The sequence below is a fragment of the Diceros bicornis genome, chromosome X (assembly GCF_020826845.1).
Source record: "Diceros bicornis minor isolate mBicDic1 chromosome X, mDicBic1.mat.cur, whole genome shotgun sequence".
Taxonomy (NCBI): Eukaryota; Metazoa; Chordata; class Mammalia; order Perissodactyla; family Rhinocerotidae; genus Diceros; species Diceros bicornis.
The window spans coordinates 120,037,829-120,064,035 of NC_080781.1; the positions used below are offsets into that span (position 1 = coordinate 120,037,829).

The window sequence follows — 26,207 nt, forward strand, 5'->3', positions numbered from 1 at the left end:
GTATATTTCTCTAAGTTTCTTTTGCACTCAGTATGCAAGTCTGTTCTTACATCCCCATGTGCAGTACCTAGGGCAGGGATTACTGTTTACTATTTCACAAACAGGAAAAGGTTAATAGACTTACTACAACAATAAGGCAAGTTTGTGACAGAGTCATGACTAGAACCCAGATCTCCCCACAGGCCATTTGCCTTTTTATATTGGGGTCATTTATGATAAAGTTTCATATTCTAAAATGAGTCTCATTTAGATGAGCACATTTGGTACAACTCTCTTGTGTCAAACTCATAAGAAGTTTTCAAAATGAAATCCCACTGCTTGGCTTCTGTTTGCACAGAAATTTTTTTTCATTGTTTTTCAGTCTTCAAAGTTTCCTCACTCTCATTTTGAGGAAGCATTCTACATTTATCCCATTGTTTACAATTAGTATGCCATTATGGGGCTGGAAGTTTCAGGTGAAGTTAACTGCCAAGTCTGCCAACTTCTTAACAATGCCCAGTGTGGCATTCAGAGGGTTTTCAAGAAATAGTTTTTAATTGCTCAACTTTGAGCAGTGCACTGAGGCTAATCATGACCCCAGAGCCTAGAGGAATCTCTGAGATACAAAGTTATTAGAAGTGTTCTATTTGTCTAGGACCAACCCAAAGCATCACAGATGGAAAGAACATTTTTCCAATTTAAGATGGGTACATCATTATTCAACGTTGAGACAAATTTTCTTATAAATTTGTTTAAAGATTATTATGAGATGTTTGGCTGGTCAGTTCTCTCCAGAACCTCATCTTCCTTTTTTCCTGCTAATCCATGGCTCCTAGTCCATGACCCAGGCCTACCTCATAACATAAGGGAAAGGGAGAAAGCAGAGTTGTCACTTTGCTAAATTAAGATTATGGATTTGTGCATAACTCCAGACAGCCACCCAAAAACTGTGATGAGGAATTGCCTATACTACAGTTAGCCCTTTAGAATCCACTACATACTCTCTCTTTTGCTTATCCTCTGATTAAGGATTTTCCAAGAGTGCACCAGAAGCAGAATTACTGAAGAGGTCTTCTACTAGTTACAATCTTTCCAAAGCAGAAAAATTTATTCCCACCAGCTCAGTCCCCAACCCTTGCCTCTTTCCCTTTGCCCACAGTAACTCCTGTTTTTCAATGTTCTAAGACCTTCATTTGATGGTTAAGGTATATCTCTATACTAAGCTACAGAATCCACAAATATTTCTCTTTTTACCTTAACCCAGATCATTCCTGCCACCCTTTTACTAGGCCTTAAGATAACTTCTTTAGTTGTCTTCCATATACAAGAAAGATATTTATGACTCACTTTCAGAAAAGAATGCTTTGGATAGGAACAGTTTCTCTAGAATCAAGGGTGTCAAAATTGGAATGGACCTCAGAAATGGTCTGTACTGCAAAGGAAACTGAACCTCAGAAAGCTGAAGTGACTTGCCCAAAGTCAGACAGGTAAGGTAAGGTGTCCACTCTCTCCTTAGGTCCTCCCTTTTGACCAATTTGAGAAATGACACATTAGGGATGCATTCAGTGGTCATGAAGGTGACTGAAGTTAAGTACTCTCATAGGAACAGATTCCATATCCTAAATATTACTGTTTTCTAATTGGCAGTGAAACAAGCCTTGGCTAAAGACAGGTGTCTTAATGTGGTACCGATATCATGTCATAGTGGGTTACTCAAAGATCTGGGCAAAATTTTGCTGAGTACCAGATCTCAGACATTTGCCCTGAAAGCAAGCATCAAGCTAAAGACAATATTGATATTTCTCAAAAGTCAGTGATCTGGAAGTAATAAACCCTGAGTTTTCTATCCATTCCTGTCTCCAATTAATTGTGTGACCTTTAGTCAATTCATTTCATTGCTTTAGGCCACAGTTTTCTCATCTATAAAATATAAGTACCAATTTATGTGAATGCATTTTGGAAAAGTAAAAAATATAATTCACCAAAGAAGCCATCTGGTCATGAACTTTAGTTTTCTGGGAAGTTTTTGATTACTTTTTCAATCTCTTTACTTGTGATCGGTCTATTCAGATTCTCTATTTCTTCTTGATTCAGTTTTGGAAGGTTGTATGAGTCTAAGGATTTATCCATTTCTTCTAGGTTACCCAATTTGTTGGCATATAACTTCTCATAGTATTCTCTTATAATGCTTTGCATTTCTGTGGTAACTGTTGTAATTCTCCTCTTTCATGTCTAATGTTATTTATTTGAGTCTTCTCTTTTTGTTAGTGAGTTTGACTAAGGGTTTGTCATTTTTGTTTATCTTCTTAAAGAACCAGCTCTTAGTTTCATTAATCATTTCTACTATTTTTTCAGTCTCTATTTCATTTATTTCTGCTCTGATTTTTATTATTTCCCTCTTTCTACTGAATTTGGGCTTTGTTTGTTCTTCTTTTTCTAGTTCTTTTTGATGTAGTTTAAGGTTACTTATTAGAGATTTTTCTTGTTTGTTGAGGTAGGCCTGTACTGCTATAAATTTTGCTATTAGTACCGCTTTTGCTGCATCCCATAAGAGTTGATGTGTTGTGTTTTAATTTTCCTTTGTCTCCAGGTATTTTTTTGATTTCTCCTTGGTTGATTCATTGATCCAATGGTTGTTCAGTAGCATGTTGTTTAGTGTCTACATTTTTGTGACTTTCCAAGCTTTTTTCTTTTAGTTGATTTCTAGTTTCACAGCATTGTGGTCAGAAAAAATGCTTGATATGATTTCAATCTTCTTAAATTTATTGAGGCTTGCCTTGTTTCCCATATGGTCTATCTTTGAGAATATTCCATGTGCACTTGAGAAGAATGTGTATTCTGCTGGTTTTGGATGGAATGTCCTATATATCTATTAAGGCCATCTGGTCTAGTGTTTCATTTAAGGCCACCGTTTCCTTGTTGACTTTCCATCTGGATGATCTATCCAGCAACACAAGTTGGGTGTTGAGGTCTCCTACTATTATTGTGTTGTTGTCAATTTCTCCCTTTTGGTCTGTTAATAGCTGCTTTATACACATTGGTGCTCCTGTGTTAGGTGCATATATATTAATAAATATTATGTCTTCTTGGTGGAATGACCCTTTTATCATTATATAATGTCCCCCTTTGTCTCTCACTATCTTTTTTATCTTGAAGTCTCTTTGTCTGATATAAGTATGGCTCAACCTGCTTTCCTTTGCATGAATTCTATCAAACATTCAGAGAGATTTAATACCTATCTTCTCAAACTATTCTGAAATATTGAAGAAGAGTGGATACTTCTTGACTCATTCTACAAGGCCAACATTACTCTGATACTTAAACCAGACAAGGACACACAAAAAAGGAAAATTACAGGCCAATAGTGCTGATGAACATAGATGTAAAAATCCTCAACAAAACATTAACAGATCGAATACACCAATACATTGAAATGATTATACAACATGATCGAGTGGGATTTATTCCAGGGATGCAGGGATGGTTCAACATCCACAAATCAATCAATGTGACACATCACATTAACAAAATGAAGAATAAAAATCACATGATTATCTCAATAGAAGCAGAGAAAGCATTTGACAAGATCCAACATCCATTTATGATAAAAACTCTCAATAAAATGAGTATAGAAGGAAAGTACCTCAACATAATAAAGGCCATATATGACAAATCCACAGCCAACATCATACGTAATGGTGAAAAACTGAAAGCCAACCCTCTGAGAACAGGAACAAGACAAGGGTGCCCACTCTTGACACTCTTATTTAACATAGTAATGGAAGTTTGGACCAGAGCTATTAGGCAAGAAAAAGAAACAAAAGGGATCCAAATTGGAAAGAAAGAAGTAAAACTCTCCCTGTTTGTGTCTCACATGATTCTATATTTAGAAAACCCTTTAAAAATCCACCAAAAAACTATTAGAAATAATCACAAGCTACAGCAAATTTGCAGAGTATAAAATCAACATACAAAAATCAGTTGCGTTTCTATGCACCAATAACAAACTAGCAGAAAGAAAAGTCAAGAATACAAACCCATTTTCAATCACAGCAAAAAGAATAAAATATCTGGGAAAAAATTTAATGAAGGAGGTGGAAGACCTAAACACAGAAAACTATAAGACATTATTGAGAAAAATCAGAGAAGAAAGAAAGAAATGGAAAAATCAAAGAGGAAATAAAGAAATGGGAAGATATTCCATGCTCATGGATTGGAAGAATAAACGTAGTTAAAAAGTCCATATTACCTAAAGAAATCTACAGATTCAATCAATCCCAATCAGAATCCCAATGACATTCTTCACAGAAATAGAACAAAGATTCCTAAAATTTATATGGAAAGACAAAAGAATGAATAACCAAAGCAATCCTGAGAAAAAAGAACAAAGCTGGAGGTATGACAATTCCTGACTTCAAAATATAATACAAAGCTATAGTAAATAAAACAGCATGGTACTGGCACAAAAACAGACACACAGATCAATGGAACAGAACTGAAAGCCCAGAAATAAAACCACACATCTATGGACAGGGAATCTTGGACAAAGTAGCCAAGAATATACAATGGAGAAAGGAAAGTCTCTTCAATAAATGGTGTTGGGAAAACTGGACAGTCACACGCAAAAGAATGAAAGTAGACCGTTATCTTACACCATACACAAAACTAACTCAAAATGGATTAAAGACTTGAATGTAAGACCTGAAACCAGAAAACTCCTAGAGGAAAATATAGGCAGTACACTCCTCCACATCGTCTTAGCAGTATCTTTTTGAATACCATGTCTACTCAGGCATGGGAAACAAAAGAAAAAATAAACAAACGGAACTACATCAGATTAAAAAGCTTCTGTAAAGCAAAGGAAACCATGAAGATAATGAAAAGACAAATATTTTCTCACCAAGTAGGAGAAAATATTTGCAAATCGTATGTCCAACAATGGGTTAATTTCCAAAATATATAAATAACTCAACAACAAAAAAGTGAACAATCTGATCAAAAAATAGGCAGAGGATATGAACAGACATTTGTCCAAAGAAGATATACAGATGGCCAACAGGAACATGAAAAGATATTCCTTAATTATTAGGGAAATGCAAATCAAAACCACAATGAGATGTCTCCTTATACTCATCAGAATGACTATAACTAGCAAGACGAGAAATAACAAATGGAGAAGATATGGAGAAAAGGGAACCCTCATACACTGCTGGTGGGAATGCAAACTGGTACAGCCACTATGAAAAACAGTATGGAGATTTCTCAAAAAATTAAAAATAGAAATACCATATGATCCAGCTATCCCATTGCTGGGGATTTATCCAAAGAATATGAAATCAACAATTCAAAAAGATTTATGCATCCCTATGTTCATCACAGCACTGTTCATAAGAGCCAAGATGTGGAAGCAACCCAAGTGCCCATCAATGGATGAATGGATAAAGAAGATGTGGTATATGTATACAATGGAATACTACTTAGCCATAAAAAAGAGAAAATTGTGCCATTTGTGACAATATGGATGGACCTTGAGGGTATTACACTAAGCGAAATAAGCCAGACAGAGAAAGACAAAAACTGTATTATTTCACTCATATGTGGAAGATAAACAAACACATGCATAAGGAGAACAGATTAGTGGTTACCAGAGGGGAAGCGGAAGGGGTTAGGGTGAAAGGGGTAAAGGGGCACATATGCATGGTGATGGATAAAAACTAGACTATTGGTGGTGAACATGCAGTCTGTACAGAAACTGATATATAATAATATACACCCGAAATTTACACAATGTTATAAGCCAATATGACCTCAATAAAATAATTTTTTTTAAAAAGTAGAAATAGCTAACATGCTAATATTTATTGAGAGTTAACACATGCCAAGCACTATTCCAAGGGTTTTACATGTATTTACTCATTTCCTAAACAAGAAAAATTATTCCCAGATTGAATTACTTGAACAATTTCCTAAAGGTAGTAAGCCCCTGAGCACACAGCCTTAACAGCTACCTCAAACTGCTTCCCACTACCCTATATTGTATCTATTGCCGCTATCATAAAAAGTGTTACAGAAGTAGAAAAACAATGATCTGTCTTCAGATTGACTATGATAAAGTTGAATAGTCAGATAACATAGAGAACCAGATACAAAATAGATAACAAAATAATCAAAGAACTAAGCTGAGTGTTGAAAGATGGATTGGGTAGGACTTTGCTTTCCAAGTTGGTAGAACATAAGGACCATTGATGTAGAAGGAGTGGGAGTTATCATGAAGATATTTTTAGAGCAGTGAAGAGGCTAACCTAACTCAAGTGGAGGGAACTTGTTGAGGAGTCATGGGAGACAGAGGTGGATGTGGGAATCAATAACATATATCACCATGTAGTCTGTCTGCACAGCACTTACCACAGGTGCATATTTATATTCTTGATGGTTTGGTTAATGTCAGTTTCTGCCACCAGACAGTAAGCCCCACGAAAGCGTCTGGATTTTTTTTGCTCTATTGTATCCTCAATGCCAAGCACATTGCCTGACACATGCTGGGTGCTCATTAAATATTTGTTGAATAAATGTATTAATTTGTAAATGAATGAATGAATTAAATGATAGATGAGGGACTGCCATAGTTGACTTCGCATGTTAGATGAAGGAATACGGACTGGATGCAGTTGCAAAAAAAGCCCATGGAGGCTGTTTGAGCAGGTTGAGGTGGTGGAAGTGAGAATGGAAAGGCAAACATAAGGGCTATTTCTATGTGGGAATCAATAATACATGCAATCTTTGTTGTGCACGCTCTATGTCCCCTGATAGACATTTCTCTACCAGCTGCAGGCTCTGTCATGACACCAATTTAATACAGAAAGAATGTGAAGAGACTATGGACACACAAAAAAAGAATGATTTCTTAGTTCTCTAGAAAGCCCAGCAGTGGTATACAAAATTCCCACTGTCTCAAAACTCTACTTTCTCTTTTCTTTACTTGTTTTCTCTACACAAAATGCCACTTTTTTTTTCAAACAGCACTGGTTTGGCAAAATTTAATTGCCCATTTGGGATGCGGTCCCTGAAGCTCTCAGAAGTTAATTATTTCTTTCTGGTGAAGATCAGAAACTTTGAACTCTACTCATGAAATAAATGATCTGGTAGCACTTTGAAACCTCAACTTAAAGTTATAGCAGCTCACCAACTTACTCCCTGCATTTGGAATTGAATCTAGAAGATAATTGGACTCCAGACATCATCAGTAGGCTGAGGATTCAGGATTTTAGATTTAGTTCAGAGCAAAGTATGCTTCCAGAGATAGAGCTCTGGTGACAGCTTCCAAATAAACATATAGATGGACGGATTTTGAACCTAGATGGAGACAAAAGGAGAAACAGTACAATTTCTATAAACCAAATTGCTCAACAAAAGGCAAGTAGTGGTAGTTATATTTTCTGGATAAGTGAGGGGTAACTGAAAGGCTTTTGGGCTTCAAGTTCAGTATAATGATTTTGAAATGCCTGGGTCTATTTTCCAGCCTTAGTAGGTAGAGCGCCCGTCATTAGATCTTTTTGCTGACAGAGAGATGCACAGGACCTTGGAGTCTTCATGTTGGATATTTTCACTCTTCAGCACTGAAAATAGGTGGTGGAGAAAGAGTAGGAAACTGGGTAGGGTATGTATAGAGTAGAGCACATCTCCTGGAAGTCATACAGTTTAGTTTAAAGCCTTGGGTGCAGCATGTTTTGTTATCATTTCCCTCTTTCTAAAGAAAGCAACAGTTTGGTTTAATTGTGTTCCAGTTTATCAAGACAAGATAATAGATAGACATATATTGCCAGGAAGCAAAAGATGTCTAATCTAGCAGGTTGAAAACTGAAATAACCTAAGGGTCTTGACACAAAGCATTCAAATGGCCTCAATCCTCCTTATGTTATAACTTTTCTAGGGGAGACTGAACAAGGACATACGTGGGTCAAATGCCAATGAAAGAAATTGTTTGCCTAAGAAATTAAATAATTTAATTAGACACCATCACCAAGGGCTGCACATCAAAGGGTTTGGCAATTGTGATTTGACCTAATCCAAAAGAATCTTTTTTCATTTGAGGTTTCCAGGCATTTGGGAGTTTGAAAAGCTGGGAAGGCTTTTGAAATCTCACCAGAAGCGTTTGCAGGGAGATCATCACTGTTCCAAACCTGACAACTCTCGGAAAATTGGTCTTTTGGGCAGTCTCATTCTGCTCCATCTACTGGTACTTGAGAGGGACCTCCAACGGTGAGTCTGTAACAGGAAAAGGTTCCAATTTCTTTCCTTCACCACTCTTTTTTTTTATCTTTAACCATTTATCAGACATGGGTAACCTCCTGGAAGGCAAAGGGCACACATTAATTGAAAGGAAAGGTGCGCTGTGTAAATAATTGCAAGTGACAAGACTAAGATGGGAAACATGCTGGGACCAGTTTACCAGGAATCTCTTAATGATAATTCTAAAACGAGACAATCAGTAGGGTCTTTGGAGGGCAGGACCCAGACTAAATGAAAAATAGGTCTCTCAATTTCGATGCTGAGTAGCCTTTAAGTATGAGAGGGAAATTGTCATCAATTTTAGTTCCATAGGTCCAAACACAGTACTAATGGAGGCAAGGTCATAGATTCAATCCCAGTCTCTATCAGTAAGCTTAATACCACTTAAAAACAAGTCTTCCCACGACCATATACTGACGACCAATTTTTAGTCAAATGGCTCATTAATTTATTCTACTGGGCTCATAGGAGACTGAGGGATAGACTCTTTATAAACCCTGCCTCAATATTGGAGAAACAAAATACATCCTATAGCTCATTAGGAATGATAGATTAATATAAGGAGAAAAAACATTTATTTATCAATATTTAACATTTAACAGCAAAAGCAGTGTGTTTTACAGAGTTCTAGGAGCAACAGAGACCTTTAAATGGCATAATAATCAGCTGTCTACTTCTATGCAAAACTAGTTCATTCTCCCATCTGCAGCCTGCTCATCGTCTTTCCAGATATTTCACTATGAATGGCCCATGTATAGATAATTGGAAGTTAAATATATAGACCATTCAAAGAAATTTAAGGTATGACTGTACTAACAAAATATAACAGACTTCAGGAAATTGTTTCATATAGCCATGTGACTCATCTATCTGTATTTTCCCTCTATGGAGATGATTATCTCAATTTTCACTTGGAAAGGTGAAGGCAATCCAAGGGAAAACTCCTTTCTCAGGGTCCTGTGATAAATGAAGACAGAACCAGCATTAGGTCTCTTAGGCTGTGAGGACACTGCTGTGAATACAGGTCATCCTCCTCTGCAGCCCTTACATGTGTTTGCCACTTGACAAGTGGCATACACTTTCACATCTATGGATTTACTGTTCTTGTGTACTTAGCCTATTTGAGAGGCTGAACAAGGTAGAGAATGAGACACGGGGATAGGTTACTTGGAGGCCAGGACAGGAAGTGGGGGAGTTATGGAATTTTCTTTGCTAAAGACTTTTAAGGACAAGTGAGTCTCCCATTTCAGAGACCGTTAGAGAAATTCCATCCCTTAGCAAACCCCTTCTCTAGCTCACATGCTTCTCCAACAATGGAGGAAAATGTATTAGATTCATCAGATTCTGAGGAGTCAAAGATTTGTTTTGTTTTGTTTTCATTTTAGTTGAGGTAAATCAGAGAATCTGAGCATGTTAGAGCTGGAAGGGCTCTTAGAGATCACTTAGTTTTAACTATATTGCAAATGAAAATTTGGGCCAGTGAGGGGAAGAAATTTATCCAGAGACATAGCCAGTGAGTAGCAGAAGCTTCAAGGAAGGGATCAGAAAGAGAAGGGAGAGTTAATCTCATGAAGGAACACACATACGTTAAGGGGTGCTTGGCATATAAGCAGCAGTGTCAAGGGAAGAGGTAGATGGAAAAAGAGAGTTTGTCTTTCAATATGGAACAGCTAAAGAGCTCCATTCAGGTATTCAGCAAATAATTCTTGAGCACTTTCCATGTACCAGGCACTATTCTAGGTTTGGGGCATATAGCAGTAATCTAAATAAACAAAACTCTCTGACTTCATTGAGCATACACTCTAGTTGAGAGAGACAATCAATAAATACAATAATAGATAAAATATATAATGTACTAGAAGTAATAATTCTAAGGAGAAAAAATAATGTAGGAAAGGGGGATATAAAATGTCAGGGGCTAGCGATGAACTTTTAAACAGGGTGGCCAAAGAAGGACTCACTGAAAAGATGCCTTGTGAGTCAAGACCTGATGGAAGTGAAAAGGCAAGCCATGCGAGGATCTGGGTTTCATAAACATGGAGCAGCAAGCTCAAAGAGATCTGAGAAATGGATGTGCTATGAGTGTTTAAGGAACAGTGAGGAGGCCAGTGTCACTAGAGCAAAGCGAGCAAGGAAAAGAGTAGTAGGAACCGGGGTCAGAGAGGTAATGGGGAGGCAAACCAAGCAGGGACTGATAGGTCATAGTAAGGAGATTGGTGTTAAATTAGGTTGAAATGGGAAGCTATTGAAATTTTTTTAATGGAAGAGTGACCTGATCTGACTTACAATTTAACTGAATCATTTGAACTGAATGGGGGCAAGGCCAGAAACAGGTTAACCAATGAAGAAGTTACTGACAAAATCCAGGTGAGTAATGACAATGGCTTGGAATAAAGGATGGCACTGCAGGTGGCAAGAGGAGTAGTTAGATTTTCGATAATATATGTGACTGCCTAGGACTTTATGTATTAATTTATTCATTCAATATCTATCAGGTCCTTATGATGCCCCAGGCACTGTTCTAGGTACTAGGGATATGCCAGTAAGCAAAGCAGACAAGGCCCCTGTCTTCGATAAACTTACATTTGAGTGGGGGACAAATAATAAACAAGTAATCAAATCATTAATGTAATTTCAGATATTGGAATGTGCTCTAAGAAAAAACAAAGCAGAGTGAGGGGAAAGAGAGTGGTGAGGGTGGGAAGAGAGAGCTTTTTTCAGGCAGGCTGGTCACTTCAGCCCTTGCCTTAGCACCCACACTTTTAGAAACATCACATTAGATTTTCACACTCCTAACTAGGGCTCAACAACCACAGCACAGAAAACGCAGGAGAAGCTGGAAAGGTAATTTCAACCAGCAGAGGGTTTTCACAGACCTCAAAGGTTCCATGAAATACTCCATTTACATAATATTTGTTCAGATCAAAGTAATACTTTGCAGAATTCTATGTCAAGCATCGTGGTAGATACTTGCACAATGGGAAAATGGAAGCATGAACAATCTACGAGTCACAGACAGACACAAGAAGAGGCAATACTTTAGCTTAGACTGTCAGAAGGTACCCTCTTGGTGTGGATTAGTAACTCATGCCAACTGAGGTTCAACCATCTCTATGAATCAGATTTGTCTTGGAAAATGGAGGACAAGTGAGAGAAACAGGAAGGTGGCCTCCTTTTCCTCTTTTCTTGGGGAAAAAAAAAGTGATCCAAGAAGGCATCTGGTGGAAGAACTTTTCATATTGGAAAAGTTGGGTTGGAGAATTTTCATATAACCGTTTTCAAAAGGATGGGGGGATTTGCTATTTTCCAGGGCAGGGGGAAATTTCTGGCTTTGCCTCTGTTCCCATTACAGATATCTCATTTGTATTCCATATCTTTTGAAAAGGACAAAGAGAATGATCCTGTACACCCTTATTATTTGCACCTTTCTCACACTATCCCTTCATCTTTATTCTCATTCTTTCAGGTAAAATTAGGCAACTGCGTTGGCACTCATCCAATGAATAGTGGCAAGTGGGAAGAATGGCCATGGACAATGTTACAGCAGTGTTTGAGTTTCTCCTTATTGGAATCTCTAACTATCCTGAATGGAGAGTCACATTTTTTTACAGTGCTGCTGCTAACTTACCTCAGCACGTTGCTGGGGAATGGACTTATCATCTTTCTTATCTACGTTGACCCACACCTCCACACTCCAACGTACTTTTTCCTTAGTAATTTGTCTCTCTTAGACCTCTGCTATGGAACAGTCTCCATGCCCCAGGCCTTGGTGCATTGTTTCTCTACCTATCCCTACCTCTCTTACCCAAGACGTTTGACCCAAATGAGTGTCTCCTTGGTCTTGGCCAAAGCAGAGTGCTTCCTACTGGCTGTCATGGCCTATGACCGTGTGGTTGCTATTAGCAATCCCTTGCGCTATTCTGTGGTTATGAATGGTCCAGTGTGTTTCTGGCTGGCTGTTACCTCATGGGGGGAATCACTTATGCTCACTGCCTTGCTCATCTTATCCCTGCAGCTTCGCTTCTGTGAGGCTGTCATCAACCATTTTGTCTGTGAGATTCGCTCCCTCCTTAAACTGGCCTGTTCTGATACCAGCCTCAATGAGCTTATGATCTTCATGACGGGTATCTTTTCCCTACTCTTACCCTTTGGGTTTGTTTTCCTCTCCTATGTCCGAATTACCACTGCTGTCCTAAGGATTCGCTCAGCCCAGGGAAGGCTCAAGTCCTTTTCCACCTGTGGTTCTCATTTGACTGTGGTGACAATCTTCTATGGAGGAGCCATCTCCATGTATATGAAACCTCAGTCCAAATTATCCCCTGACCATGACAAGTTTATCTCACTGTTTTATGGGGCTTTGACACCCATGCTGAACCCCCTAATATATAGCCTGAGGAACGAGGACGTTAAAGGGGCAATAAGAAAAGTTATGGCGAAAAGGGTATGAGCCTTATTTGCTTCTAAATTTTTAAACTAACACTCAGCTACATCTTCACTGATGGCAAAAATTGTTTGAAGGGTCTGACTTTACCCTTGGTAGAGTAGGTGATTGTTATATGAAAAGCTTCAGGAATTACTCCCACGCCAAAATATTATCCCCATTGAGACTTGAATTTTCATTAGAGGCATTATTTTTACTCTTTCTTTACGTAGAACCATACATAGAACTTTCTTTACATAGACCATAGTGTTACTGGTCACCCATTAAGTTAGTCAACTTCAGGGAAATAAGCTTATCAGAATCATTTCTTCACTGACAGAAGAGACCTAAGCAGCAAGAGAATCTCCTAAGACTGTTAGCAGGAAGCAAGGCATAACTAAAACTGGAAAGTAGAACAAAGAATGGTGTAATAGAAGGCCAGAAGACGAATGTCGGAAATTTTACAATTTTACTGAGGGCAAGCCCTGCTGGGAAAGCACAATTTCCTTGCTCCACTTAACCTCAGAATCATGAGAAAATTGTATCATAGTCATTTCCTACATTCGTGTGGAGTGTTTTATTTCTTCTTTTTTTTGAAACTTCTTTCAAATTTATTATTTTCTTTTATTTTATATTCCTAATATCTCTATGAAATTGGTAAGAAACACATTATAATTCCCCCCATGTTAACGATGAGAAAACTGAGACCTAGAGAAGGAGTTGAGACTTGACTAAAGTCACACATAATTGGTAGTAGAATCAAAATTAGAATTCAGATCACCCATATGCTACCTCTGAACTTTTCCAATATTGTCTAGGAAATTATTTGGAATCACAGAATTATAAATGCAGCTAACACTTATTGAGCACTTACTATATCCCAGGCACCGAGCTAAGCTCTCTACATCTATTATTACATATAATTATCACAACAATTCAGTGAAGTAATGTTATTATCAACCCATATTAGAGATGAGAAAATTGAGACTCCTAGAGGTTAAGTGATTTGCTCATGGCCACAGAGCCAGTCAAGAGCAGAGCCAGTATTTAAATCTAGGTTTGGTTGATTCCAGATCCCATTCACTGCATCCAAATATACAGACCTTAGATATTTAATATAGTGATCTTTAATCCACTTTTGTGGTATAATTTATGTACAATAACCTTTATCCAATTATAGTGTGCAATTTTGTGAGTTTTGACAGATGCCCACAGAATCACCACCACAATCAAGCTACCTAACAATTCCATCAACTCCAAAAGTTGCCTTGTATCATTTTGTTGTCCATCCTTCCCTCCACCCCCAGCCCCAGGCAACGACTGATCTGATTTCTCTCATTATATGTTAGTTTTGATTTTCTAGAACTGGCTATAAATGGAATCATACAGTATGTACTCTTTTTGTGTACAGTTTCTCTTATTCAGTATGCTTTTGATATACATCCATGTTGTTGCATGTATCAGTACTTTGTTCCTTTTTATTGCTGAATAATATTCCATTGTACAAATTTACCACATTTTTAAAAATCTATTCCTTATTGATGGACATAATGCAGTGGTTTTTAAACTTTTGTTCACATCATCCTATGGATTCAGTTGTGGTGCCTGGAGCCTGTCAATGGAGTTGAAGTTTTCTGTGAACGATTTCATTTGAAAATGGAGTTCTAAAAATAACAGAAAAAGTTTTGGCAAGCAACAATCTACTACAGATCTCTCATTTAGATGAGGAATCAGAGGCACAGTGAACAGGGTATACATTCCCCAGGATCATGAAACTGTTTGAAAACAGAGCACGGGTAAGACCCAGAATATCCTGTCTCCAGGTCTCACTTTACTTTGGATAATTCCACCAAAGATGATGAAGTTATCTCTCAAGCAGCCTGATAGAGAACCAGAGACAAATGAGTAGGAAAAAAATACTATGCATAGCACCTAGATGTGAAGCAAGGCATTACTGAGCAAACAGATATTCAGTGCATTCCTCATACCCTGACTGCTGGGAGTTGAGGTGACATTATGTGGTGCTGCAAAGAGAGCACCAGACATACAAGGGACCTGTTTCACATGTTTACTCATTAAATGAAAAAAAAATGAGAAAGAATAAACCATCTATCAAAATAACCTAATTTTCAAATAAATGCAACATTTATTCAAATTCTATCTAATATATTTTTAAAGGTTTATGGTATTTTCAGCCACCGAAATCATGTTTTAATATCAATAAACAAAATAATATTTAGGAGAAAACCAAGCTATTTCAATCTTCAATTTATTCACTCAACAAATATTAACTTTCTACTTTCAGCCAGGCACTGTGTTAGATGCTAGGGTAAGTTTAATACTTTAAGCAAAATGTTCCTTACTATAAACATGGAAATAAAGACTTCAACTTAACATTGTGAAAATAAGTTAAATTGGTGAAATCAATAACATTTTAGAGGAAAAAATAATAGAGCACTCAGGTACAGAAAAATTCAGAAATTAAGAGGGATGTCAAGAGTATTCATTTTAATGACCCTGTCTTTTGGGAGAGAAATAGTCCACTTTCTATTACAGGTAGGTTTACAGCTTAAAACGAGAATCATATTTTTACTAATGTGCCCCTACCACAAAATGGTAGCTCTGTCACTAGATGCTTTGTCTCTCTATTGACTTGTTGGTACAGGCACAGCCTACAGACAGAGTGACATAGTGGAGTCTGGAGATGGGGGCTGTGGAATTGTTTTTGCTACTAACTAGCTGTGTGACCTCAGTCATATCATTCTCTGGCCCTCAAATTTGCTCATCAATATAATAAGAAGGTTGTGGTTTGTTAACGCAAGGACCTTTCTAGTTCTAACATTCTGCATCTAGGTGTTATTTTATATAGATTTTCTTTCTTTTCTTAAAAAAAATGGAATCATATCATCCATTTACCCTGCGAGTTGCTTTTTCCACTTGACAATATATTATGGACATTCCTCCAGATCAATATATATAGATCTATCTTCCTGACTTTAAATGTTAGCTTTGACTGAAAAAGTAGGCACACACACCAGCTAGTTAACACAGCTATGGCCCTTCCAGCACTGACATTCTGTTTCTAGGTATCTAAACCCCAAAGGCCATCTAACTCCACATTGATATTAATTCATTTTAAATATAAAAAATGAACTCTATGAGGGTGTTGTGAAATGAAATCAATTCTAGATTGTTGAAAACTCCTACTGTTGAATATTGCTTCTCCACTTGATCAATCACAGGCGTGGAGAGAAGTATTCCACTGTGCACCCCACATCCCAGGTAGCTGGGTAGTGAAGCTTACCTTGCTTCACTCTGGAAAGAAAATAAAGATTGGTTTGAAACTAAGATAGTTCTGTCAGAAATAGAGAAAGTTTGAAAACTGAAAAATAGGTTTCAAATGATATTTTTCAGTGGGGATTTAAGAAAAAGACACCATGCCCCGTTCATAGAATTTGGGATATCAGTTGAGAGGAGACAGTGGAGTATAACTAGACCACAGGCCCTGGAGCTGAGCTCATTGGATTTAGACCTTCTTCTGCCACTTCTTCATTCAAGTCGCTCTCTGTGCTTTCATCTCTTCACCTAAGTTGGCTAATAATAGAACCTACCTGTAGTGCTCAGAGTTTGACCATGTGGACAGAAACCACTCAAGTTATTCCAGGCAGGAGAGGATTTAATAAAGAGAATTAGAGGTCTACAAAGCGTTTGGAATGGCTGTGAGAGGGAGGGTAAAGGAACATTGCCAACAACCACAGATAGTTGCAGGAAGGGCAGGAATCTTGGGAAGTTTGAGGGATATTAGGAAACTACTACCAATGACATCACTGAAGCAGATGTTTCACAGAAGCATGATCAGAAGCCACTTAAATCTCTGTTTGACAAAGTCTACATACCTAAATGTGATGTCAGAAGGAACAATGGTGGTGTCTATTTCTCTTATGTTTGCTAAGTTTCCTGTGAATATCTCTTATGGGTGAAATCCACAACTGAACTTTACTGGCAAGGGAGTGTGAGAAATGTAATTTCTAAGTTTTACAATACAAGTGAGAGCTGAAAAGGGTAGGGACAGTGTCGAATATGTCTTCATAGCTTGGTTATGAGAATTGTATGACTCAATTCTGGTAAAGCCCCTGGAAAAGTGCCTGGCCTATAGTTAGAAAACAATAAACATTAGCTGTCATAATGTCTGGATCACATGAGCCTAACGTTCCACGGATTGAAGTGCCTACTTGCTTCCTAAATATTGCGTTCCAAGGCTACTCCTTCACCAGTGCATTCAAGCATCCATACATATATCATTCATTCAATACATATTTATTAATCATCTACTATAAACAGGTACTATGCTATTGCCAGGAATGCGGTGGTGAAGAAAGCATATTTGTTCCCTTCCCTCAAAGAATTCACTGTCTAGGTGGGTAGAAAGACATGTACACAAGGAACATTACTGTGTGAATTTATATTTTCCTAGTTCTTAAGTTTACAAGCTCTTTACACACATCACAGTTTATCTTATTCTTGAACATATACTACCTCATATGATTTTCTAAATAATTTAATGAGGTAAGCAAACAGGTATTATTATTAATATTATGAAACTGATATTTACAAATGATAAAAAGATTTAGAGAGGCTGTGATATTATCAAGGTCAACAGTTAGTGATGGGACTGGGATTAGAATACAATTCTCCTAGACTTATTGTGGTGATCATTTCACTGTATATACAAATATTGAATCATTATGTTGTACACCTGAAACTAATATAGCATTATATGTAAATTATACCTCAATAAAAAAATTAAATTAAATTAAACTTTTAAAAAGAGAATACAATTGTCCTGACGCCTAGATGCTCTTTCTGATAGGAGCCTGATAGGTTCAGGGAGTCTTCAGAAAAGAGGAGTAGGAAGAAAGCAAGAATATTGCTGAGCAGAGAAAGGAAAAAATACTGTTTTCAGATAGTCCAGGTTAAAAATCTGACCCTTACACTTGCGTTATATGACCTTGGGCAAGTTTCTGCCTCAATTTCCTCATCAATAACAGGAAGACAATCATAGGACTGACCTCATAGGGTCATTAACAGGGTTAAATCAGTTGATTTATATAAAATGCTGAGAACTATGGCTGGGACATAGTAAGTCCTCAATAAAAGTTACCGATTTTTATTATTGTTATTGTAGAGTTATTATTATTGTTATTTAATTCTCAATTGACTCAAAAGGAGTTAGTGCTCATCTCACTAGGTGCCTTCTCTCTCTCCTCTTTTTTCCCCACTAGTAAAATGGCTAGTAACTGTTTCTGGTTAGGTGTGATCAGCAGGTCAAGCACTTTTGCAGTACAACTTCATTATGGAGTGAGAAAAGCACATGGTTAGGCGTCAGGAAGTCTGGATTCCAGTCTGGGTTCTGCCATTAATGAGCTATGAAACTCTGGGCGAATCACTTAACCACTCTGGACTGCACCTGTCAAACAGGGGAAAATATATTCCTTAACCTACCTATTTCAACCTATTTTAACCCCAGAATGGTTGAAAGATCAAATGAGATCATAGATGTTAAATGTTAAAAAGTTAAAAGCATATTACAAATACTACATGATAGTATTTTCTTTATTCTCCGAGTTAGCCTCTATATCTTCTTCTCACCTACACTTGACAACCACTCACTCACTGAATCTTATTGATTCTTGCTCTGAAATGTCTTCCAAATCCATCTCCTCTTCTCGTTCCTCAATGCATCTGTCCTAGTTCACAGCCTCATCAACCTTTACCAGGATGACTGTAACAAGCTTCTAACTATTTTTCTCTAGTCCAGTCTATCTCCCTCTAAACTAGCTATCCAATCAATGTCTCCAGAGTGATTTTTCTAAAGGGAAAATCTCATCACATTAATCCCCTCTCTACAACCCTACTCCAAGATTAGAAACATTCAGTGGCTCCCTATTGTCTATTGCAACATTAACTGAGGCTCCTGCTAACCTCTCTACCCTCATTGTTGACCTCATCTCCACAGACCCCATGCTCCAGGAAAACAATCCTTTCTTTCTCGAGCCTTTTACGCATCTGTGCCACTGTATACACTGTTCTTTTTGCCTGCAGTGTCCTTTCCATCTTCTATGCCTGGCAAAACCTCAGCCATCCTTCAAGGGCCAGATCTAATGTCATTTCTTCAGTGAAGCCCTCCCCAGAGCTCATCCGTTCTGTTTAACCCTGGGTGAGTGACTTAATTCCATTTCTTTTGTTTAATAACATTTTGTTCAACCCTAAATTTAATATCTTGCATGTTATTTTATAGTTAGTTGTTTTGGAGTGTTTACCCCCAATTAAATCATAAGCTTATTGAGAGCAGGAAGTTTGTTTTATTCATCTCTGGCTTCCTAGCACAGAGTACACACACAATAATAATTGGTTATATGAATAAGTGCTAAACCAATACTTTTCAGATTATGTGTGGTACAGATAGAACAGCTTTTTTTTAAATTTCCAAGCTGTTACAGACAGATATTTTATAAAATACAATAAAAATGTCATGGCAAAGTCAAATCACTTTAAAAGTTACTAAATGTTTACTCTCAATTCTGTCCTTATTTCATTGCAAACATTTTAAGTAGCACTCGACTAGACTATTTGCAAAGTTTCCTCATTCCCAGACCCTAAAATTTTGATATCTAAGTTGGAAATTTTAACAAGGATACACATAAAAATAATAAACAAGTACATCATATATTCAGAGCACAATTTGGCAAGAAATCAATAAAATAAAACTATTGTAATCAGGTGCATGCACAGATGAAGTAAATCAATGGAGCAGTGAATGAGCAGATGTAGGATTATATTCAGACAGTGACAGTTTGTATGGCACTTCAAAACTAATCTAGGAAAGTTTTAGGAAAAAGTGGGATTTCCAGAAACGATTCAAATCAAAGATGGCTGGGAAGGTTTGGGGGAAGTCAGGGAAAAGTGAAGAGGAAGAGGAGACCTCCAGTAAACACTGTTTACAGAATTTCCTTTACCTGAATGCTTAATTAAAAGCTTTCATAGAGTCCCAATAGATTGTGACCACTCCTCCTTCCCCATTCATTATGACCTGCTTTTGTCAGTGTATTGGGAACACTCCCAAGAAACACAGGACTCTGTGTAATCACGTTAGCGATGGCTCCACTCCCTAGTAACGTAAGAGCAGACATGGACTTGACAGTGCTAGTCAATACTTTTCTCGTATTGTCACTAATGAAGTATTGGAATTAGTGGACAAAAGCTACTTGTATTTTAATGACTTAGATTTAGAAATAACACTCCCAAATGATTATACAGCTTCAATTCAGTAGCGGGATTTAATTGCCTTTTAGGGACCTGGTCCCTGAAGTCTCTTCATTGAAATCACTTCTTTGGAACCAGAATGAATAAACTCAGAATGTAGCAGCAGAGAACATTTAAGATCCTTCTCTCTTTCTTTTCTTGTTCATATTTTGGACCATTTGGAATCCTGGTTTCTAAAATGCTGAGCAGAATCAAGACACAACCCATTGTAAGAGCAAGTGGAGAACATATATCCCAGCAAGAAGGAAAGAAGCCATATTTGTCTCTTGAAACAAATCAACATATACATATGGAATGATTATTCTTGACATGGATCTCCCAGGATGCAACTGTAACTCACTCCACTTGAAAGACTCCAACACTTCGGTGAGCTCATGATCCTGCAACACACAAGGGGCTGTATCAACACATCTCTTAGAGACCTTAGCGTTTCTGCTGTTTGGTTTTTTAGCTATTCAGGTGAGTAAAATCAATTTGATTCCAAAAATACTAATTGAGTTCCTGCCATGTGTCAGGAACTGAGGCAAGTACTAGAGTTACAGACATAGAAAAAATACAAAATTATGCTTTCAGAGGGATCACAGCATAATCTGACCATATTGCCTTATTTCTGTCCTCATTTATTGAATTCTTTTCTACGCACCAGAGAAAAAGACAACCAATGTGGATACATTGTCATGGGTGCTACTTCCCAAGTGAGGCCTCACTTAAAAATAATAATAGTTAATATGTATATAGCACAAAAACCCTATGAGATAGATACTATAATTATCCCAATTTTGCAATTGAGGAAACTAGGGTATAAACAAGTTAAGCATATTACCAATGTCACACAGTGAATCAGTGATGGATCCAGGATTAAAACTTTGATCCAGAATCCGTGCCTTTAACCACCACTCTGCACTGCCTGATATGGATAATAGAAATTCCTGTATATAAGCACTACCCATTCCATTATGTGTATTTTGAGCTCCTGGGAGCTTTCTGAAGAGCTCAGACAACAGGGAAGATACTCCACGTGTCCCTTAATTTTAGTATTAAAAATGAAATGAGTGCTCCTGGGAAGCATGCTCTTGCATGCTAAATGGAAACAGGAAGCTCCTCTTTGGGAAAGCCTTGTGTGTGTGAAGAAAAGCCTTGAAGGGTGCCCCAAAATATTTCTGAAAGATCAAAAACCCATGAATATATGTGTGAGTCTCCCCACACATGTCTAGTTAATTTAGGAAGATTCTGTCCTTTACAGTGCTAAAACATTGAATTATTCAATAAACATATAGATATGGTTAGTCTGATGAGATTCACTCAAATCATGTAAACACAAAAATATGTTGTTTTCCAGCTATTTATACTGACATTTGTTTTGAGGTCTCTAGGACTATAAGGTGGTGAGGATTGTAAGTCAAAATAAAGCTTTATGATTAAAAATGTTGCCATTCTAGTGTGAAACTTTAGTATCCCTTGAAAGGTTTGTGCCCTGAAAATTCCGTTCTTGTAATGCTATTAGGAAACTATGGTTGTGGTGTTACCATTGCATAAAGACAAGATCACCTGATTTCTGCCTCAGTCTCAGTCTCATAACTCTACTCCAAAAAGACTTTTTCCTTTCAGGTTGATTCTGTTTTCTTATTCCAATTCTGGGAGTATACAGAACAAAATGAAGCCTTCTAATTCTCATTAGAGATAGTCAAGGGCCTCCTTGCAGGATAACTGTCTGTAATAAGTAAAAACAACTGTAGCTAGAAGCTTAGCAGAAGCTGAGTATTTTTTCAGTTTGTCTGCCTTTGGTTCTGATTTCTATTCAGAGCCCCCTTATCCTGTATTAGGTTTTATTGACAATCCTGTTACAAATTCTTACTCTACTTCCTGAATTACTTGTCTATAAAGGTCTTTTATCTTCTGAGATCTAGAGTCTGTCCTAAGTAGAGAATCCAAAGGGATTACCTACATCCTTAGCCTGGATGGTCCTTCCTGCTGCTCAGCTCCCAAAACAAACCTTCCCATCCACAGCTTGCCCTCACCAAGGCCTGACTCCTGCCTCATGAGTCTCAAACTATATACTATAAATGCCCACAATTCTGATTTGTGACTAGAACTTGATGTGAATCTTACATCCATACCAGAAAAAGATCTTGACCCTAATAATGAGCTGGTCTGTGATAGCATTCATACTTGATAGAACTAGACTAAACAAAGTAAATAAAAATTTGAATGGACAGAAAAGGGTTAAAATACTTTTTTCACATTCTAGAATATACCCATTTTCTCTCTTCACTATAGCAACTTCCCTCCCAGCAAAGAGCAAATTGTAGGGCTAAAAAAATGTAAGACATTAAAGTTCATTTCTGAGCTACATGGCACTAATAAGACTGAATACTATGAGATATTGACTCCTTCTCATCATAGGCTTCTTACCCTCAAACATTTATTTCCTTCAGCCTATTCAATGTAGTTTCAGTCAAATCAGTTTCATGACATTGGGTAAGAGAGAAGAGCCAAATAACTGGCCTTGATTCATTTAACAAACATGTATTGAACCCATATTTTGTGAGTTCACACCAGGCACTGTGTGAAGTGGTGAAAATAAGGCAGTGCATGGGACTGTCAGGCCCCTTCCCTCCTAGAGCTTACAATTTAGTAAGGGAGCATAAATTAAATAACCACACAAATATATAAATATAAACTGTGATACGAGCCATGCAGGAAAAGTTCAGAGTGCTATGAACAATTGTAACAAAGAGATCTGATTTAGATGAGTGGGGTTAGGGAAGGCTTTTCTAATGAAGTTCCTTTGAGGCTGAGATATTAAGGCTGACTAGGAGTTCACCAAGAAAAGAGGGTAGGAAGAATATTTCCAGCAGAGAGAACACAATGTTCAAAACCCCTGAGGTGGGAATGAACTTAGAGCACTTCATAAAGACAGTATGGCTGGAACACGGTGAGCACAAGAGACAGTGTAAGATAAGGTTACAGTCAGATCATTTAGAGTCTTGTAGGTCACGGTAAATAGGTTAGATTTCATTCCAAGCGTAATTAGAAGCCCTAGAGTGGTTTTAAGTAAGAGAAAGATATGGTCATAACTATGTAGATTTGTAAAAGGTCCCTCTGGTTGCATGGAGAGCAGACTATAGAGAGGCAAGAATGGAAGTACGGAGACCTATCAGGCAGTTCATGTATTAGTGCAGATAAGAAATGATGGTGGCTCTGACTAGATAAATGTTGGCTGTGGATATGGAGATTTGTAGGTAGAAAGTGGTTACCAGAGGGGAAGGGGGGAGGGAGGAGGGCGAAAGGGATATTTTGGCACATGTGTGTGGTGATGGGTTGTAATTAGTATTTGGGTGGTGAACATGATGTAATCTATGCAGAAATAGAAGTATAATGATGTACACCTGAAATTTATACAATGTTATAAACCAATGTTACTGCAATAAACAAAAAATTTTAAAAAAATTAAATTAAATTAAATTAAAAAAAAATAAAGTATATTCAGGAGAAAGAGCCAATAGGACTTGATGACTGGTTGGGTGTGCAGGGTAAGGAAGAAATGAGAGCGAACTGGGTAAACATTTTATGTCATGGATATGAACCAGCTAAAGACAAATTTCTGGCTAAAATCCATAGTGGGAAAGAACAATCACAATTTCATGATTCAGGGATGTGATTACTCTTGAGCAGTAAATTAGCACATTTTCTTTAAGAGGAGTGTTCAAAGCACGTTTCAGGTGGAGTCAAAACCCCCTCATTTTATAGATGAAGGAATTAAGACGCACAATGGATTGTGCTACTTTGCAAATTAATCTTGTGCTGGGTATGAATGCTTTATCTCCCAAATTAGAACATAAACTTACAAACAGCATCACTTGTTTTGTAGATATCTCTTCCTAACAGCACCTGATATAGGACTGAGGACACAGCAGACGCTGAGTAAATGTTTCCCAAATTAAAATGAGTTGAATTTCTTCTTTCTCAGCAGATAGAACAAAATGGATATTCTGTTACTGATAATAACAGTGAAGTGACAGATTTCATCCTAGTGGGTTTGTCCAATCATCCAAAATCCCAGATTGCCTTTTATTGCACCATGGTAGTGGTCTACTTAATCACATTGGTAGGTAACAGTCTCATCATTGTCATGGTTAGAGTTGACAGGCGGCTTCAAACTCCTATGTATTTTTTCCTAAGCAACCTGTCCTCCCTCGATATCTGCTACTCTAGCAATTCAGTGCCTTTTTTGTTGTTCAATGGTTTAAGAGACTACCCCACCATTTCCTATACTAGCTGTTATGCTCAGATGACCATTGCTCTTTTTCTGGGGATGACAGAGTGTATCCTCCTTGCTGTCATGGCTTACGATAGATTTATTGCAATCGCCAATCCCCTGAATTACACCATCATTATGAACAACCGGGTCTGTATACGGTTGGCCATGGTGACCTGGGCCAGTGCCTTCCTTTTAGCAATAATACCGATTATTGCAATCCCTGCCCATTTTTGTGCACACAATGTCATCAACCATTTTACCTGTGAGGTCCAGGCCCTACTAAAGCTCATCTGCTCAGACACTCCAGTCAGACTTATTTTAGGTCTGATCATCGGCATATTCACACTGCCCTTGCCGTTCACCTTCATTGTCATCTCCTATACTCACATTGCGGTTGCCGTGCTGAGGATCCGCTCTGCAGAAGCCAGGCTCAAAGCTTTCTCCACCTGTGGATCCAGTCTGACTGTAGTCACCATATTTTATGGAACAGCCATCTTCACGTACCTGACACCTCAGTCGAGGGAGTCCCAGGACCAGGATAAAGTCATCTCTGCATTTTATGGCATTGTAACCCCTATGTTGAACGCCCTCAATTATACCTTGAGAAAAAAGGATGTGAAAGATACCCTAAGAAAAATAATTAGGAAGAAAGAATTCTAAAAAGGACATGAATTTCCCGTGGAGGCTCATCTAACCAACAGCTTGACATTGACTTGTAAAAATAACAAGGTAAAAATACTAAACAATATTTTAGTGAGGTAATTAGTTATAAATGCATTTTTTCTATTTCCAACAGGCATGTGATAAAGAACATCCTCCCACTGAGAAAAACACATTAAACATTTACAATGCCATCCATTTAAGTACTAAATTATACAGGACAATCTTGTGTGCTAGTTTATAAAGCAAAAGAACAGTTAGTACATTTTAATCCTGGGAAGTTTGATTTTGTTTTACTAAATGAGAAATATTTAAATATTCTAAGATTCTCTTTTATAGCTGATAAAGAGCAAAGTTTCAAAATGGGCAATTTTTATCTCATTGCTTTTTGTATGAGGTATATGATGACCCAGACTTCGGAGTGATGGAGGTGAGTGGGTAGAGAGGAAAATTACTCAACTGCTATATAAGACTTCCACATAGAAGATCCTCCACCGAAGCAAGGAGCCCCTCAAGACTGTGTAGATACTGAGGGCCAGAACTGATGACCCTATGGAATCTACAAGTGCATGTCTTGATCGGTAGATAGGCTCACATTTTCTCTGTCAATGTACGCTACTCCTGGATAATTGCACGCAACCTCCAAATTTGTTGACCTCACAAACATAGAGCAAATATAACTCAGGAGAAATTCCTTTAAAAACAAGCAAATTTGTACAGTATTTTTGGATTATGAACATTATAATGTTCACTATTTTAAGACACATGGTGGGTATAGAAGAAGTGAAAAATCACCTGTAATCCCAACACTCGATGAGGCTTGCATAGGTTTTAGCATCCAGTAGACTTATATTTAAGTCTGCCACTCACAGTTGTGCGGGATTTAGTTAGTTACTTTCCATCCTTCAGCTTCAATTTTCACATCAGTGAAGTGTGGATTATGAGTACCTACCTCACAAAGTTTTTTTGAGAATTAAATGAGATAATACATGTTAAGCTTCTATCACAAGGTCTGACACATGGTAGACACTGAATACATGCCAGCCAAAAAAGAAAAGAACTGTCAATTCGCTCTCTAACATCCATACCCATTGCATGAGTGTTCATTTGCTTATGTCTGTGCCAATAATGACCATATCATTTAAAAATAATCCATAACAATATGATAGACTGAAAAAATATGTTCTCACTGTTGTCATAATGGGAATTTATCTTATTAGAAATGAGGTTGAATATGTTGCCCCATTTTCATTGGTTATTTGTATTTCAAGAGTC

The 26,207-nt window shown here is 37.5% G+C and overlaps 2 protein-coding genes across 2 annotated transcripts; both read left to right on the forward strand.

The window, feature by feature from the left end:
- The first annotated feature begins 11,790 nt into the window (after positions 1 to 11,790).
- On the forward strand, positions 11,791 to 12,715 carry LOC131400362 (olfactory receptor 13H1-like). The gene is given in 2 exon segments (XM_058535116.1): positions 11,791 to 11,868; positions 11,870 to 12,715. Coding segments are annotated over 2 exon segments (924 nt in total).
- An 11,377-nt stretch (positions 12,716 to 24,092) lies between these two features.
- LOC131400363 (olfactory receptor 13H1-like) lies at positions 24,093 to 24,932 on the forward strand. The gene has a single exon (XM_058535117.1). It carries the CDS (start codon positions 24,093 to 24,095, stop codon positions 24,930 to 24,932), a length of 840 nt encoding a protein of 279 aa, XP_058391100.1.
- The last annotated feature ends 1,275 nt before the right edge of the window (positions 24,933 to 26,207 follow it).